This window comes from Ctenopharyngodon idella, chromosome 21 (genome assembly GCF_019924925.1).
Source record: "Ctenopharyngodon idella isolate HZGC_01 chromosome 21, HZGC01, whole genome shotgun sequence".
NCBI classification, from domain to species: Eukaryota; Metazoa; Chordata; class Actinopteri; order Cypriniformes; family Xenocyprididae; genus Ctenopharyngodon; species Ctenopharyngodon idella.
The window spans coordinates 11,607,255-11,625,196 of record NC_067240.1 but is presented as its reverse complement, the minus strand read 5'-3'; the positions used below and the strand labels follow the sequence as shown (position 1 = coordinate 11,625,196).

The 17,942-nt window shown below is 37.6% G+C and overlaps 1 protein-coding gene across 1 annotated transcript in view; it reads right to left on the bottom strand.

The window, feature by feature from the left end:
• The window catches only part of rimbp2a (RIMS binding protein 2a), a 77,101-nt gene extending 62,319 nt beyond the window's left edge, over positions 1-14,782 (bottom strand). Inside the window, exons 1-4 of the mRNA XM_051876882.1 lie at positions 14,271-14,782; positions 12,928-12,954; positions 12,712-12,840; positions 1,366-1,509 (exon numbers count right to left, since the gene is read on the bottom strand). Of these exons, the coding sequence (XP_051732842.1) occupies positions 1,366-1,509; positions 12,712-12,837 (270 nt within the window). The 5' untranslated portion in view covers positions 12,838-12,840; positions 12,928-12,954; positions 14,271-14,782. The remainder of the gene's footprint in view (positions 1-1,365; positions 1,510-12,711; positions 12,841-12,927; positions 12,955-14,270) is intronic.
• Between the last annotated feature and the right edge of the window lie 3,160 nt (positions 14,783-17,942).

Here is a 17,942-nt window from a genome sequence, read left to right as displayed (position 1 = left end):
TCGAGGTCTCTTGTGGGAGCAGAAGACCTACTTACAGACCCCAAGTGGGGGTTACCCCAAGTGGGTTACTTAGTAACCCATTTAGGGGAGGCAGCAACAGCCCTGTGAGTAAGCTAAAGTTTGTATCCTAGAGAAACTGCCTAATAAATAAATAACTATAAAAAAACACAAGGGTGGCATTTCCCTCTGTATAAATGAAGGAGCCTCCTGCTTAAGGGACCCCAGTTCTGGGGGAGGTAGCTATGACTTTATTGCCACAAGGGAGCTGCCTACTTATAAGACCCCGATAAGGAGAGGCAGCTGCAACCTTTAAATTTAAGACAAAAGAAATTGATGACGTCTAATACGGGTGCTCAGTTATACTCCCGTTCATACCAGTAGTGACTTCACGGACTGTCATCGGCCAGTGACATTGTTAAACACGTGCTTCAGACACCGTCACACTGGAGGCATCGCCCAAAGTGTCCTCTAGAGGATGCAGTGCGAGTTCCCATTTAGTGGGTAATCTTGACACCACCCGAAGCTCTCCTTTGAGAGATCGTATGAGAAATAGTAATGCCGGTTCATGAACGAGTCAGATCTTGTCAATTAATCTATTAATATAGTTCAAATGGAATGATTTTAACAAATCGGGCCGATATCCAAGTTCAGTTCACTGAAAAATAAGGGTGCAACAGTGAACAGCCCTCTGGAGGGGAAAATTATCAGGAGACGTCTTCAGCATTACAAGGAAGAAAGTCATACTGCTTTGGAACAATATGAGGGTGAGTAAGTATGACATACTTTTTCATTTTTAGGTGAACCATCCCCTTAAAAACCTTTCGATTCATTGCAACTGCTTAATTTCCAGGGCTGCATTTCCCAAAAGCATCGTAAGCCTAAGTTGATCGTAGAACAATTGCCACCAATGGTCTCTACGATCAACTTAGGCTTACAATGCTTTTGGGAGACGCAGCCCAGTACAGTTCTAAAGTGTGTTCTAAAACAGGGTAAACTTTCTCAGCAGTGCTCAAGCTCAGTTAAATTTGTGCATGTCACTTCCCATCTCCATTCTGCGGGACGAAATTGATCTGTTGCAACTGAGGCTTGTAACAAAAGCCATTATTATGGTCTGTCAGTTTTCCATTACCAATCTGTCTTCGCTCACCAGTGGGCTTGTTGCCAGGGCAACAGCTCCAGCATCACATCACTTGTACAATTCAAGCACTTCATGTGCATTTTGCCTTATAGAAAACAACTGTTGCTTTCACTCATTAAACTTTTCTTCAGGGCAGAGGAGCTTCAAACAACATAATAAGATCCAAAAGTGTGATTATTACCAAAAGCTGGATGAATAAGCAACAAAAACATCCCAAACTGACTTACCAGGGATTGATGCTGCTGTTTCTGCTGTTTGAGAGTAGCTAGCTCTAGCTTAAGAGCTCTGTTCTTGTCCTCTAGGAGGTGGCAGAGATTTACATGGTGGGCTCTGTGCGAGGCCAGGTGCAACGGCTGGACCTCCTGCTTCAGCTGCAGGGGAAAATGACAGATAAGGCAATGACTTACCAAGCAAACATTGGGGGTGAACAGAGTGGCTATAATTCTGCATGTTAAAGGAGAAGTGTTGTAAAGATGAAAATCAACAAAGACTTTTGCTTTCTATTTCCAACCCCCTCCAAAGGGCCATTTGGAATTCCTAAATGCAAAGAGTTGCTGATAGTGATTAAGGCCTGTAGGCCAAGATGTGTGTACATTTCCGGGTTTATCAGAAGCTGAAGTCGTCATAGTTGGGTACTTCTATAGCGGCTATTGAGAGACTACATTAAATGTATTTTTTGTGTTCACTTTTGCTCAAATAGCAAAAGAAAATTTCCACAATAATGTTTTCACGACTTTCAAAAAGAGGAAAAAAATTGAGAGATACTGATAACGGCAGTCGGAAGAGAGAAAGTCAATTTTACTGTCACTCCCATGGCCACTGACTTGTTAGTTATTATTAACTAAAAGTTAGTCGATGAGAAGAGGCTTAGTCGACCAAATTTTAATTAGCTGGTTGGTCGCCGAGGACAGAACAATAACACTGCTGGTCCATGTGGTAATTACAGTATGTCAGGCAGGAAATCCAGATATTCGCCTGTCATTCATCGACCTCAAACATGGCTTATCATTTGAAAGTAGTACCTTAACGTTAGCCACTTTAAATGGCTGCTTGCTCTAACGTTAACCTAAATGTTGTAAAAGATTTTTATTAATCAGAATATATATGATTTAAGTGTAACAGCCATTTTTATTGTACTATTATAACCATGGATCTGACTATGTGAGTCTTTGTAGAGGCCTGTAGAGAATGGAATGTGCTTGGATGGAATGTGTTTGCATATGTTGGAGCCTCTCACTCTGACATTAGATATATGGTATAAATGCTGTGCGTCTCGCTCTGTCATTAAAGAATATTTGTAGGATGAGTGAGGGCCTTAAAATATAAATAAGATGGGGTCTCTCATTCCACTGTTTAAAACAGATAGAATTTGCAAACAAAACATGGTAGAATTGATAAACAATAATGGGGCAGAGTTTGAAAATGGATAAGATGTACTGATCCCACCTGGGTGGAGAGCTATAGGGTCATTCTGTGTAAAATCAACCAAATTTCGGAAACTTCCCCGGCTCAAATTTTTGATTTTGTTCATATTTTTTCTGCAGAAAGACAAACATTAATAGTGATGAAAGCCACAATATTAAATGTCACAGATGGATATTTACTGAGTAATCAGCTATTTTGTAGAGGGAGGTCAAAATGACAATTTTTACCTGAGATTTGGAGCCAAATTAGAGGGGTGTAAAAATTACTTTAGAAAGATGGCGGCATCGTTACTTTATTTTTACACAGAGATTGGTAGTTCTATTAGTAAAATCGGTAACACTTTACAATGAGGTTCATTAATTAACATTAGTTAACTACATTTGTTAACATGAACTAATAATGAACTGCACTTATACAGCATTTATTAATCTTTGTTAATGTTAATTTCATCATTTACTAATACATGATTAAAATCTTGTTAACATTAGTTAATGCACTGTGAACTAACATGAACAAACAATGAACAACTGTATTTTCATTAACTAACGTTAACAAAGATTAGTAAATACAGTAACAAATGTATTGCTCATGGTTAGTTCATCTTAGTTAATACATTAACTAATGTTTAACTAATGAACCTTATTGTAAAGTGTTACCGTAAAATCTATTGACTTTAGCAATCTTTGTTTCATTATATGCCAACAGTGACAGTTCAAAAATGGGAAAAAGCACTGTAATCCAAGAAGTATATAAATATCTTAATATCCTTTTAGATTCTGGTTCTTAGCAAACTTTCCTTTTGGTATCTTTATTTTAAAGGCCCTTGGTGGTTCAATCCCAGAGATATGGAGATCTTAATGCGGCTCCATGAGTAAATTGGTAAATTGTACACATTTTCAATGGTCAAAAACTAAATGTGTGTCACTTTGAATACAGCTGATACCTTTTTTCTTTTAAAGAGGAATATCTGAAGAACAAATAATATTAATATTTATATTTATAAAAACAAGATAAATTTAAAATGTATCTTGTTTCCCTCTATCAAAAGAATTGCATAAAGCGCACCTCTCTGAGTACCAAAAATCCACTGAAAATGGTTCAGGCACATTTACTTGCACTCAAAAGTGTATTAATGAGAATGTATATTTGAATCAGTTTTAGGGATATTTGAGAGAAATGATTGTTCATTTTAACAGGTTCAATTCCAGGTTCAATTTCAGCATCAGGAAATGACTGAAGTGCCCTTGAGCAAGGCATCTAACCCCCAGTTGCTCCCCGGACACCACAGCATAATGGCTGCCCACTGCTCCGGGTGTGTTTCACGGTTTGCAGTGGATTGTGTTCACTACTCACTACTCTGCTCCTAATGTGTGTGTACTAACTTGGATGGGTTAATTGCAGAGGAAAGCCTTCACATATCACTTTCACTTTCATTTTACCACATTGACATCCCTATATCTATGAGACTGAACCATATAAGGCCGCGGTCTCAAACTCAATTCCTGGCGGGCCACAGCTCTGCATAGTTTAGCTCCAACCAGCTCCAACTCACACCTGCTTGGAAGTTTCTAGTAATCCTGAAGAACTGTGCAGAGCTGTGGCCCTACAGGAATTGAGTTTGAGACAACTGATATAAGGCCTTAAAAATGAAGATTCCAAAAGAAAAGTTTCATAAGAACAAGAATCTAAAATTACATTAAGATATCTTCAACACTTCTTGAATTAAAGACTTGTAAACGTCAGAAAAAAATGTTTGTTTTTGGCACTCAGAGAGATGTGTTGTATTAAATTGATTTAATAGAGGGAAACAAGATACATTTCTAGTTTCAGTGTTATTTGTTCTTCAGACATCTTCTTTAAACACAATAACTATCAGCTGTCTAAAAAGTTACCTACGTTTGGTTCTTGACCATTGAAAATGGGTAAAATTCAACAATTTGGACATGGAGTCACATTGGGGTCCCAATATCTATGATACTGAACTGAACAGGGCCTTAAAAATGAAGATTCCAAAAGAAACATTTATTAAGAATGAGAATCTAGCAGGATATTAAGATATTTTGAATACTTTTAGGCTTACATGCATGCAAACTTTGGAAAAATAATACTTATGGCACTCAGACAGGTATGTTCTATGCAACTGAGCTAAAAAATGAGATATAGTTCTAGTTTTAACATTATTTGTTCTTTAGATATTCCTCTTTAAAAGAAAAAAAGTATCAGCTGTATACAAAGTGACCCACATTTGGTTTTTGACCACTGAAAATGTGTACAATTTATCAATTTATTCATGGGGCCACATTAGGATCTCCATATCATTGGGATTGAACCATTGAGGGCCTTTAAAGTGAAGATACCAAAAGTAAAGTTTGTTAAGAATCAGAATTTAAAAAGATATTAAGATATCTTTAATACTTCTTGAGTTACGGGGATGCAAACTTGAGGCAAAAAAAAAAAAACAACAAATACAAGAAGTGCTTTTTCCCCATTTTTGAACTGTCACCGTTGGCATATAATGAAACAAAGATTGCTAAAGTCAACAATTTTTACTAACAGACCTACCAATCTCTGTGTAAAAATAAAATAATGATGCTGCCATCTTTCTAAAGTCATTTTTACACCCCTCTAATTTGGCTCCAAGTCTCAGGTGAAAATGGTCATTTTGACCTCCCTCTACAAAATGGTGGATTACTCAGTAAATATCCATCTGTGACATTTAATATTTTGGCTTTCATTACTATTTATGTTTGTCTTTCTGCAGAAAAAATAATAACAAAATCAAAAATTTGAGGCAGGGACCTCAGGTTGAGTTGACACGGAATGACCCTATAAGAAAATTGCATAAAAAGATTGTGCGAGAGCTGGTCCAACAGTGGCTCTGCAGACTAACTCTGCTTTATTTCTTTGTAATAAAGTCTATCTCCTGGCATCAAAATCTCAAGACTCTGAGAGCGATTTTTCACAGAGACAACAGAACTGACAACAATGTGTGCTATTATTAGGCGCATATCTGTATTCGTGAGGAGTTAGTACCACGCTTACTGCATGATATGCTTTTCTCTCTATAGGCACATACACTAGCCTATACTGTGGAGATGACCAGGCAGCATAGTCAACTTCATCTTTGCAGCTGACAATGACTCTGAAAACACTAGTTTATTAATAAATTCTTAAAATGTTAGCAATGTTACATATAATATTCTTTCTCAGCCCTAAAACCCAAACCCTTTTCCGATATAATATCATAAAAGTGCGACTAGTTGACTAATGGCTTAAAGGGATAGTTCACCCAAAAAGGAAAATTATGTCTTTTACTCACCCTCAAGTTGTTTCAAACCGGTATAGATTTCTTTTTTCTGCTGAACACAAAAGAATGTATTTTGAAGAATGTCGGTTACCTAACAGTTAATGGGCCCCACTGACTTCCATAGTATGGAGAAAAAAAAAATACTATGGAAGTCAATGGGGTCCATTAATTGTTTGGTAACCAACATTCTTCAAAATATATTCTTTTGTGTTCAGCAGAAAAAAGAAATCTATACAGGTTTGAAACAGCCTGAGGGTGAGTAAATGATGACAGAATTTTCATTTTTGAGTGAACTATCCCTTTAAAGGTAAGGTAGGCAATTTATTTTATAAACATTTTTTGTTATACTGGTTGAAACGCTCTTTACATCCGGATAGCAATCAATAATAGAAGTGGTCTAAATATTAAAACATGTATATATATCTTCTGTGGAAGTCACAGGACCAAAAAATGTTCATCCAATCATTGTATTTGGTCTGAATGCATTCCGTAAGGCTATGCAGAGTTGTAGACAGTCACTGAGTGCCACAAAGAAACAGCAGCCTCCTTTTACAGTTCCTCCTGAACCAAAACAATGCGTTTATGCTGCATTCACAGCATGTCATAACCGTAATTACGAGATGGCAACCCGTGACATACCCGGAACTGTTCACGTCCTCAGACTCAGATTTATGCGTTTCTATGTCAACACTTTCAATGCTGAAATTAATCTGCAGCAGTCAGGTGGTACAATTAGAGCTCTGTAAGTCGTTTATGTTCATTAATATTGTAATGTAATGTGCTTTGATTAGGTAATTTAACGCAGTCTCTCGTCTCGTGACACTTTGCAGATGCTGCTTTGTGCTTTGCGTTCATGTGTTTTGAAAGAGGTGTGGCTTTGGAAAGCGCTCTGAAGGGTTTTATTGGTTACTCTAAAGAAATACCAAATAAATACTTTTAAAGCCCTGTTATCTATTCAAATGATTTAGAGAATATACAGCTTCTCTTTAGCATAACCATTACGCAAACGTTCAAATGTTACAATATTTACAAGAGACATTCAAGACCATTTTATGGTACATCTGCCATCATAGTGTTTCCTTAACAGAAACTGGATCAGCAGAGCAGAACAGTTACTGAACAGTTTGGTACCATCAAACAAGATTTTTAATGTCCAATCAAGTTTTGATGCGTATACTCAAAACAAGCAATTTACCTTCCCCTCAATTAAAGCCTTCAACAGTTTAGCTAAACTATTCATTTACTATTAAGCACATAGTGACAAACATCCAGTGTAACTCTTTTATTGAACCCTGAGAACTATGTAATAATAATTTTGTGCTTTAAAAAGTAATATACAGCTATAAATGATAAAAAAAAAAGCTGCACTTGTCCATTTAGCATCATAACTTTCTCCCCATTTCTCTAATCTTATGTTTTACAACTGACTTGTATTGCATAGCACATACCATTTCATGATATTTTAAAGCCTTTTATAGATATATATTTTTATTAACTTTGAAATTAAGAAATTCACAAACATTTTGCGAGAAACACTGAGAGAGAAAGATAAAAAAAATGCAAAAGAAAAAGATTTTTGTGCATTTGGCATCACATTTTAATCTCTTCAACTGCCAACCTTTTGGGCAGTAGTATCAATGCCAAAAACGCAACTGTTGCCAACCACACATAGGGCTCTCATGAGTGTTGCAAAGCTCTCACGTCTGTTTTGTGTGCATGAGTGTCTGTGTGGATTTTACTGAGGGATCTTACATAATCTCAGAAAACAGTCTGCTGTATCAGAATAGTAATACTACCAATCGCACAGTCACATGTGTGCCAGTTCTCCAGCTGGTTTGCATGCTACACTACATTAGCAGACTCAGTCACAGCCAGTCAACCTACTGCCCCATCTGTACCAACCCAGCCAGAGCCTGCAGAGTTATGGGAACAAGGACTGACAAACCAATATATCCAACTTATCAAATATAACAAGTCACAAGCCCTGCAAGCAGGATAGGAGCATTAACCAGGGAGCTAATGAGCCATTGGACCAACAAATCAAGTCGACCGTCAACCCTCCCCACAGAGAGAAACGTCCAGGATTAATTTGGAAAATGAACTGAAGAGAGACTTCTCACTCCAGCTGTGTGCCGACTGCCATGGGACCATGACGACTGCGAGAGGAGTGAAGAAAACAGCACATGGACACATAATGTGTGACCTAATAATGTGCATATTTACACCTGACCATGACCTTGACCAGCTATAGCATGGAAGACCCACAAATAAACATATAAACTCCTCATGGATCAACTTGCATCCTCAGGTTATCTGCATGTTTGCAGCCTCTGGACTAAGCAGCAAGACATCATCACAATCCACCACCTGACTCCAGATGCTACCAGGTCAAATGTCTCCCTGCACATCTGGATCATGCCATATTCTGTAGGATGCTCTCTTGTCTTGTTTTGCAGTATTCCAGAGCTGGAACGATCCAGCGCACGCTCCGTTCTAAGCAATAGAGAGGCGGCGTGTAGACATAACAGCACGGCATTACACACATATTCGCTTTGCTACTGATCTCATATCAAACATGATCTGTGTGTGCACTGTACCTTAACGGTAGCCACTTCCACCTATCTTTCTTCTCCTTAGCGCTCCCACTCCGTTATATCACTGGCTGCCAGGAGTGGCAGTGACGACACGTCTGTGGTGTGTGTTTGTGTGTGTCTCTGCAGAGGCCCTGAGCTGGAACAGGAGACAGACAGTGTGAGAGCATCTCCAGACTCTCTAGAAGTGGTGCAACAGAATGGTGCGTTCCCTTTCTCACTCTTTCTCTCTCCGTCTCTCTGTCACACACACACATGCTTATGGAGAAATGCGCATGCTCCCTGGACGCTATTCTGCTCTCATTCAGTATGCACACACAGGCTTTCTCTCTCTCTATCCTACACTTCCACACTCAAGCATGGAGAGCAGTGAAGTGTAGAGCCACTCCCATCATTGATGTGTAAATCATTTGCTGTTTTCATGCATTTCTTATGCTGCAAGAGCCAATTCAGTGCGTCTCATCGTTTGTAGTATTGCTATCAGTATTATTTTTTGACATAATAGGCTATTACAAATGTTATTTAAAAAAGCATATATATATATATATATATATATATATATATGCTTTTTATGTTTATTTATGAGCAAAGATGGCTGTGAAAATAAATCTGCATTGTTTAGCCTTTAAATCTTTCATTTAAAAAATTCTAACCTTGAAATATAACTAAATGTTTTTCTCCAATGCATACTGGCCACAATTATTGGCACCCCTAGAAATTATTATGAGTAAAATATCTCTGAAGTACATTCCCATTCATATTTACATTTTTTAGCCCACCAGGGTGATCATGAACATGAAATTGTCCAGCCATGATTTCATGTTTCAATAGAATATAAACATGAGAAAACACAAAGGCCAAATTCCCTTAATCATTCATCACAATGAGTAAAACCAAAGAATATAGTTCTGATGTGCAGCAAAAGATTGTTGAGCTTCACAAAATAGAAAGTGGCTATAAAAAAAGCTAAAGCATTGAAAATTAGCATTTCCACCATCAGGGCAATAATTAAGAATTTCAAATCATGTTACGAATTTGCCTGGAAGAGGATGTGTGTCTATTTCGTCCTAATGCACGGTGAAGAGGATAGGTTGAGTGGCCAAAGACTCTCCAAGGATCACAGCTGGAGAATTGCAGAAAATAGTTGAGTCTCTGGGTCAGAAAGCCTAAAAAAAAAAAAAAATATCAAACAGCACCTACATCACCACAAGTTGTTTGGGAGGGTTTCAAGAAAAATCCTCTCTGTTCTCATCCAAAAACAAACTCCATTCAGTTGTCAGACACTACTGGAACTTCAAACTGGACCGGCTTCTATGGTCAGATGAAAAAAAAAAATGAAAAAAAAAGAGCTTTTTGGCAGCAAACCCACCCGTTGGCTTTGGTGCACAAATGGATAAAAAGTACCCCATGTGTACGGTTAAATATACTGCTGGATCTTTAATGTCGTGGGCCTATTTTTCTGTCAGAGGTCCTGGACATCTTGTTCAGTCACATGGCATCATGGATCCTATTTAAATACCAACAGATAAAAAACCCCTTCTAGAAATCTTATAAAGGTCCATGGTTGGATCTTCCATATGATATGATTCAAACAAATTGTAGCAAGACTCAGGGGTTTTTTTTTGTTTGTTTTTTTTCCACAAACCTTAAAGGCATAGTTTCCCAAAAATGAAAATTATTCCATGATTTACTCACCCTTAAGACATCCTAGGAGTATATGATGATCTTCTTTCAGTCAAACACAATCGGAGTTATATTAAAAAATATCCTGGCTCTTCCAAGCTTTATAATGGTAGTGAATGGCATGCAAGATTTTGAAGCCCAAAAAAGCGCATCCATCCATCATAAAAGTAATCCACACGACTCCATAGAGTTAATAAAGTCCTTCTTCAGCAAAGCGATGGGTTTTTGTAAGAAAAATACCTTCTTTTTTTGAGAAGTGTAGATCTTTTTTAAAGTGGATTTTACATAAAGTGTTGCTATTGTATATAAATGTATATATTTAAATTATTACAAATTTATGAAAAATAACTAATAAAAAATAGGCCTACCATAAATCCCCCAAAACTGACCAACTTTACAGTTGAAACATTAATAAAGTGAGTGATACTAATTTTGTTTAAAAAAGTTACATTAGTTACGAAATCACATTTTACTGTCTGGTTACATAAGCTAGTTGGACAGAAAAAGGAATATTGTTGCCCAGTGTAATAGCACATAACATTATTGATAGGCCCATTAGCCTATTTTATTATTTGCCTATATATATTATAACGAGATGAGTGATAGCTGCTTACATGCCTTTATCTATGTCACATTTCCTGTCTTCCTTTTTCTCTTTTTTCTTAAATTAGGCTCCAGTGGCTTAGACCTTTTTTTTTTTTTTTTTTTTTTTTTACCATAATTTCAATTTGTGTTGATTTAGAACTTCTCCTGCACCCCTCGTACATCACCTCAACCAAACCCACACCCCTTCTTCTCATTCTTTTTAATGAGAGTTCTTCTCCGGTCGCAAACTCTGAGTCCCTATCGACCAGGTAAACCAGTTTTTTTTTTTCTTGCACGATGCCCCATTCCACCCTCCGACAAGATGCCGCCCATGTTGCTCATACCTAAATCCGACACTGAGCTTAGGTGAGAGTAGACGCCTCTCGCGGTTCAAACAAACAAGACTGGGCAACAAACTCAATATAGATATTTTTCTTACAAAAACCATTGTTTCGCTTCAGAAGGACTTTATTAAACCCCTGGATGTGGAATACTTTTATGATGGATGAATGCACTTTTTTGGGCTTCAAAATCTTGAGCACCATTCAGTACCATTATAAAGCTTGGAAGACCCAGGATATTTTTTAACATAACTCTGATTGTGTTCATCTGAAAGAAGATAGTCATTTACACCTAGGATGGCTTGAGGGTGAGTAAATCATGGGAAAATTATTTATTTTTGGGTGAATGCCATGTTTAAATTTTCACATTTGAAAATGTGGCTGGCAGACATACACTATATTTAATGGGTTAAACTGCAAATTTCACTGTAACAAACCCAGATGTGACATAGGACCTTAAAACGTTTACATTTAATCATTTAGCAGACGCCTTTATCCTCACAAATTAGGAGAACAATAGAAGCAATCAAACCAACAATAGGGTGTTGTAAGTGCTGTGACAAGTCCCAGTTAGTCTAGCACAGTGCACGTTGACGTGTTGATGAAAAAGATGCATCTTTAGTTTCGTTAAAAAAAAGGCTAATGATTCAGTTGCTCAGGTTTAGTTAGGCAGGTCATTCCACCAACAGGGCACAGTCAAGGTAAAGGTCAGGGAAAGTGATTTTGTACCTCTTTGGGGTGGCACCACAAGGTGCCATTTATTTGCAGAATGCAAACAGACTATCTATCTCTCACATTCTTGTGTTCATTTGTAAAATATTAAATATGTAGACTATCTACTTGCAATCAACACATGAGTCCTCTACTTTCATTATCTCTGTCTTTATGCAATCTATGTTGTTTTCCATATGCCACTCTGAAGCACACATGTTGATATTGCCATCTCGTCCTACTGCGATTTGTTTGCGTTACCTCAAGGAACAGAAAGGGAAAAAACAGTGGCGTTCTGCTCCATTCATCCCGCAACCACACTAGACAAGGGAAATTAAGTTCACCCTCTCGGAAAATCACACAGTTACATCAGATTTTAAGGCACACAGGGGTATTAAGAGGGATTAGACAGCGTGGTAGGCACATCCTGGCCATAGCCACTCTTTGCACCGAGGAAACAGGTCACGTTGGAGGCAAAAAAAAATGTGTTACAGAATGTGTTACAGTCTCCTCTGCTCTGTTGCCAAGCAACCCCAGCTGCTCCCATACTGCTGCCTGCCCTCTTCCCCCTCCTCCCCATCCCCCTGCACTGGGGCAGTCCTCTACAAATGCATCAGTTTAAGATGGCATGTCTAGTCTCAAGGGAGGGGACCAGGCCTGCACTTCCAAGATGATCAGACTGATAGGACAGTGCATTGCAACCACACCATCTGTCTGCATGCATCACCTGTAATTTCCTCACATGACACAAACACACCCTCCATTGGCTGGCGTGGCCTACTGTGCGGATTCTTTACTCTGATTGGTAGATGAGGATGTGAGGCTGTGTAAATGTAAATATAGCAGGATGGCGCCACCTTGTGTACAAGAACCATCATTGTTACTACAACTACTGCAAACCTTTAGAATGTAAGTGTAAATGAAACTCACCTTATTTTGGGCACAGGAATGAATGACATCTCTTGCTGCTATTATTGACAGATGTCGCTGGATCCACAGCAGTTCAGTTTGTGACTGTCTGAGAAGCTGCTCTACGTCAATCCTTTGACCTCGCATCTCCTACCACACACAGTGAATTGGTCAAAAACAAAATACACAAATTACACAAAATGCACAAATATACAGTATGATGCTTCTAAAAAGTACCTGGATGCATTGGTCACACTTGCCAAACTGTAAAGTATGAAATTCTTGCATTAGATATTTAATGTCAAAACAAAATATGAATATACAGTCAGTATTAATAATGACATTTTCTCAGAACCTACCCGTTTTCTTCGCCATTTTTGCATTAAGTTTTGTTTAACGTTAGTTTATTTATTTTTGGTTTATCGCACCATATTGTAGCCTATATTGGGTCTATGTAGGCTATTTGAAACATTTGAATGGACTGATAAAGGGAGCTGTAAAGTATTTTTGTTGAAGTATAATGTCGTTTTGACCATGTATAAATATTACAGTAGTATAGAAAAATACTATACATACATTTATAGGTAAAATCGAACTCCGAGCCTCCTGTCGCCAAACAACTTGCCTGTGCAAAGGATTATGGGGGCCCGAAGTGTCCATCAGTTGTACCCTTCAAAATCCGTCATTCCGAATGACCCTTTGAAGTGGCCAGTTTTGAGCACTTCGGTTCGGAACGACCCACTAATATGGCGGCCATGACTGTTTTCACTTTGATATCCCATTTGGAACGCACCGTGAAACTTCTGCCGGTGTTACGAGATTTTCGGGTTTTGAGATTTTCGGTTTCCGAAGGCGGAGCATACATGAATATTCATGAGTTTCCCAGACATGGCCTACATGGTCTGTCTTTCTTTTTTTTTTCTGTTATATTTTGTTACCTTGTAAAGCTACATTTTTAAAATAGGGGAATTAGTTTGGCTGTACTGCTCAGTCACTTGCAAAATAGTACAAACAACATGAAAAAGATTTGTGATAAAATGATTTTCCTGAAAAAATTTGTTTGGTTCTATTCAAATGAATTATATGTGAAAACACCCTGGCACGCCACCTTGACCGCAGTGAGTAGAGGTGGCATGTGACCCAGGACAGTGATGAGGCCATAGCACAGCCAGAGACTGAATACATCCATGATCTAGTATAAATTCCCAAATAACCTCTAAATTAATAACTATTTATCATTTATGAACTGGATTAACTAACATAAAATTGCACAAAACAATGTTTCTCTTGATTTTAAATGTTTTTAAAATCAAAATACAAGAATACAAAAATACAAGTGTTATCAGAGTATTTAATAAAAGGACAAAACCTATCATGCAGGGTTTTTTTTTTTTTTACTGTTTTCTGATTAATACTTTTAAAGTTGCCGCAGTGTTCTGAAAATAAAGACTTTCAAAAAACAAGATTAACAAAACTTATTAGTTATATTTAAATATTATCTATAATCAATAATTACTTTAATTATATATATATATATATATATATATATATATATATATATATATATATATATTCCTTACCTTTAATGTCTTCTCTCTTCTTCTCTTACTTAGGCCCTTTTTAGAGCAGCAGTGTGTTCTGTTACATTTTGTTACCACTACAGTACGGTTGTATGCAAGTTGACATTTTCTTCAAGGTGTAAAGGAGTAAATGTGAGAAAATGTCAGAAATGAAAAAGGGATAGAGAGACTGCCTGTTCTCTTTTCGTAACACAAACAGCAAAGACACAGAGTCATCTTCATCTCCTGCCGATCCCACAACAGTCACTACTTGCTGATTGTCCATATGGCAGAGTAAAGATGGACAGAGAAGAGTCAAAATGAGCAATGAAGAAATTAAATAGAAGTCCTTAGACAAAACATGGGTATATTTATGAATAGAATGGTTTTGCTTTGTTTATAATACTGTAGATATAGGTAACATAAACACATAATAATGATGTAACAAGGATGGAGTCGAGTGATCTATATTTAGAAAAAACAGACCTGTCCCTGCTGAGCTATTCTTTCTTTGTCGAGACTGCAGAATGATTAATATCTTTTTATTTGGATGTGGGATGAGACTAATTTTGTGTATATTTGAACACATCAGCTCCTCCTGAGATTAGATGCTATAAGGTAAACCAGCTCCTTTGCAATGGATTGTTCTCCCTTGTCTGATATATTTAAACACCTGCAGTTCAATTCTACAGTATTCTACACAACATGCATTTAATTTTACCATTAATAAACAAGTGAAACATCTCGTACAGCACTACAAATATTAGATGTTCTAAGATAGGTGACTGGTTTTGCTTTTGAAAGAACTGCACAGTCCTATCTGCCAGGACGTATTGCAAACTATACAGCTTTTTTATGTTCTCTTTCTCTTGATCTACAGTTTTCAGCTTTCACCACAGTCTTTGCTATATTGTTTGCCACTTCACCCTATAAAAAGAAAACTGCATTCAACTGTCTGTTAACCCTGAAACTTACATCTGAGGAAAAGACTTTGCAGCAAAAGCCTCTGTGACCTCCTCAGTGATGACTCTGCCACCTGGAATTGATTTTTTCATAATTACCTTATTAAATGATTCTGTGTTGACTTATATGTCAAACACTAAATGTAGACAATTTTTTAAATAAATCAAAATACCAAAGGCTGTTACCAAATTTTAACCAACATCAATAAAAGTCATCTCTAACTGCAAAGAAAAGAAGCTCCATCTGGAATGGCATTTATGTTTATTTACACATATATGACTGCTTAATACTGCGTCATGTAATTACTGCATGATGTAGCCTAAATATAAAGTATATGAATGAAAAAAAGAGGAACTCATTACAGGGCAGCTAAAAATTATTTTACCATTATTGCTTTTAATACTGTAATAATGATTATTGTTGTCAATTAGAATACACAATTTTGTGTTTGGGAAAACGTCCGTTCTGGTAACAGAAAAAAACAGCTAAGACACATTTATCGCTTTTAACTCAAGTTGTCAACATTACAAAATTAATCTTTCATAATGAATAGTCCACTGCAGGTAAATTGAACCCATGTGCAGTTTATTTAAATCCAAAAACAACAGAACTGAGAAACCACATGACTAAATCAACCAATGACAACATGACACATTCACAAAGGAAGCACATGGCAAGATGACAGGAACCCCTCCTGCATCCCAGTGCACATACTATCCACCCTATCTGCCCTAAATAGTACTGAATATTACTAATGTCACAGAGGCTACAATTTAGGATGGATAGTATGTACATTGAGACGCAGACCATGACTATGAAAAAACGAATGGTAAAACTATAACAACATTTTTGGAACTGTAACATTTTTTTGAATAAAAAAAAAGGATATTCAAATACACATTCTTCAATGTTTTACATAAATACAAAACTACAAAAAACTCAAAATTAAAGCAAAAAATAATTTGGTAATGTCTAAATACATACATAAATGCATAAGCAAATTGATTCACTGTGGGACCCAGTGAAACAGCTCCATATAGAGATTTAAGGCCATCTAGTGATAGTAGTCATGAAATGCACTGTTATATTATTTTTTTTCCAGGTAGGCAGACACCCATGCATTATTTTTTTAACTGTATTTTGCATGTATTTCAGAGTTATTTTGTATTTAAAGAATGTGGGGGGTGGGGGGGGGGGCAGTGGATGCAACGTGAGCAGATCTTACACCCTTACAGCAGCGTTAACTAGATTTTTGTAATTTGATGCAAAGGTAATATAATACTAAGAATAGTGTTATAAATGTTCCTACATTTTTTAAAAATCAAAATATAAAAAACTTTGCAGGATTTACGATATTGATGACCATTAAAACGTGCCATCAAAGTCTGTGAAAAGGGTCAAATTAATTTCACATCAGCCAGATGCCATGACAGCGACTATTCAAACAAACACTGGCAGTTACAACCGTTAGCTGCTTCAGATGAGTAAGCAGCAGTGAAATCTGAACCGGTATGTTAACAATATTACAGTGAAAGCAAACTAGATGAGTAAAGTTTGTTATCGAAAGATGATGTTTTTTTTTAAACAAAATTATGTTTTGCAGGATGTCGATTGTAGGCCTAAAACCAAGCCTCTTTCTACAAATTCCTTGTACTCGACTGAGTCTGAACAGGTGAGAATATCTTTTAATTTGCTGGTAAATTATTTTGAGCAAATGTTGTGGTATACCTGCTAGGGATGTAAAGGGAACCATTTCGGTACAGGACTTCCGGTACGGTGCACATGTGTACCGAATACATTACGTTGTAAGGTCTCCGGTTTGAGAATACTTAATGCGTATCAATAGTACGCATACGACAACGGACAAAGACAGGTGGATAAAATGAAAGCAGTACAAGACGAATACAGCGTTGTTGCCTAACCACCATTAACCACCAATAATCACAATGAGCTCTGCGCTTTGTTACTTTCGAGGTCAGGCTGGTCATAGCTGGTTTTAGAGGGGTTTTGGTTAGCTGGTCAGTTTTTTGTTTTTGCTGGTCTCCCTGCCTGGTCATATGCACTATATTGCCAAAAGTTTTGGGACGCCTGCCTTTACATGCACATGAACTTTAATGACATCCCATTCTTAATCCGTAGGGTTTAATATGGAGTTGGCCCACCCTTTGCAGCTATAACAGCCTCAACTCTTCTGGGAAGGCTTTCCACAAGGTTTAGGAGTGTGTTTATGGGAATTTTTGACCATTCTTCTAGAAGCGCATTTGTGAGGTCAGGCAGTGATGTTGGCAAGAAGGCCTGGCTCGCAGTCTCCGCTCTAATTCATCCCAAAGGTGTTCTATCGGGTTGAGGTCAGGACTCTGTGCAGGCCAGTCAAGTTAAGTGTCTTTATGGACCTTGCTTTGTGCACTGGTGCGCAGTCATGTTGGAACAGGAAGGGGCCATCCCCAAACTGTTCCCACAAAGTTGGGAGCATGAAATTGTCCATAATGTCTTGGTATGCTGAAGCATTAAGTGTTCCTTTCACTGGAACTAAGGGGCCAAGCCCAACCCCTGAAAAACAACCACACACCATAATCCCCCCTCCACCAAACTTTACACTTGGCGCAATGCAGTCAGGCAAGTACCGTTCTCCTGGCAACCGCCAAACCCAGACTTCTCCATCGGATTGCCAGACAGAGAAGCGTGATTCGTCACTCCAGAGAACACGTCTCCACTGCTCTAGAGTCCAGT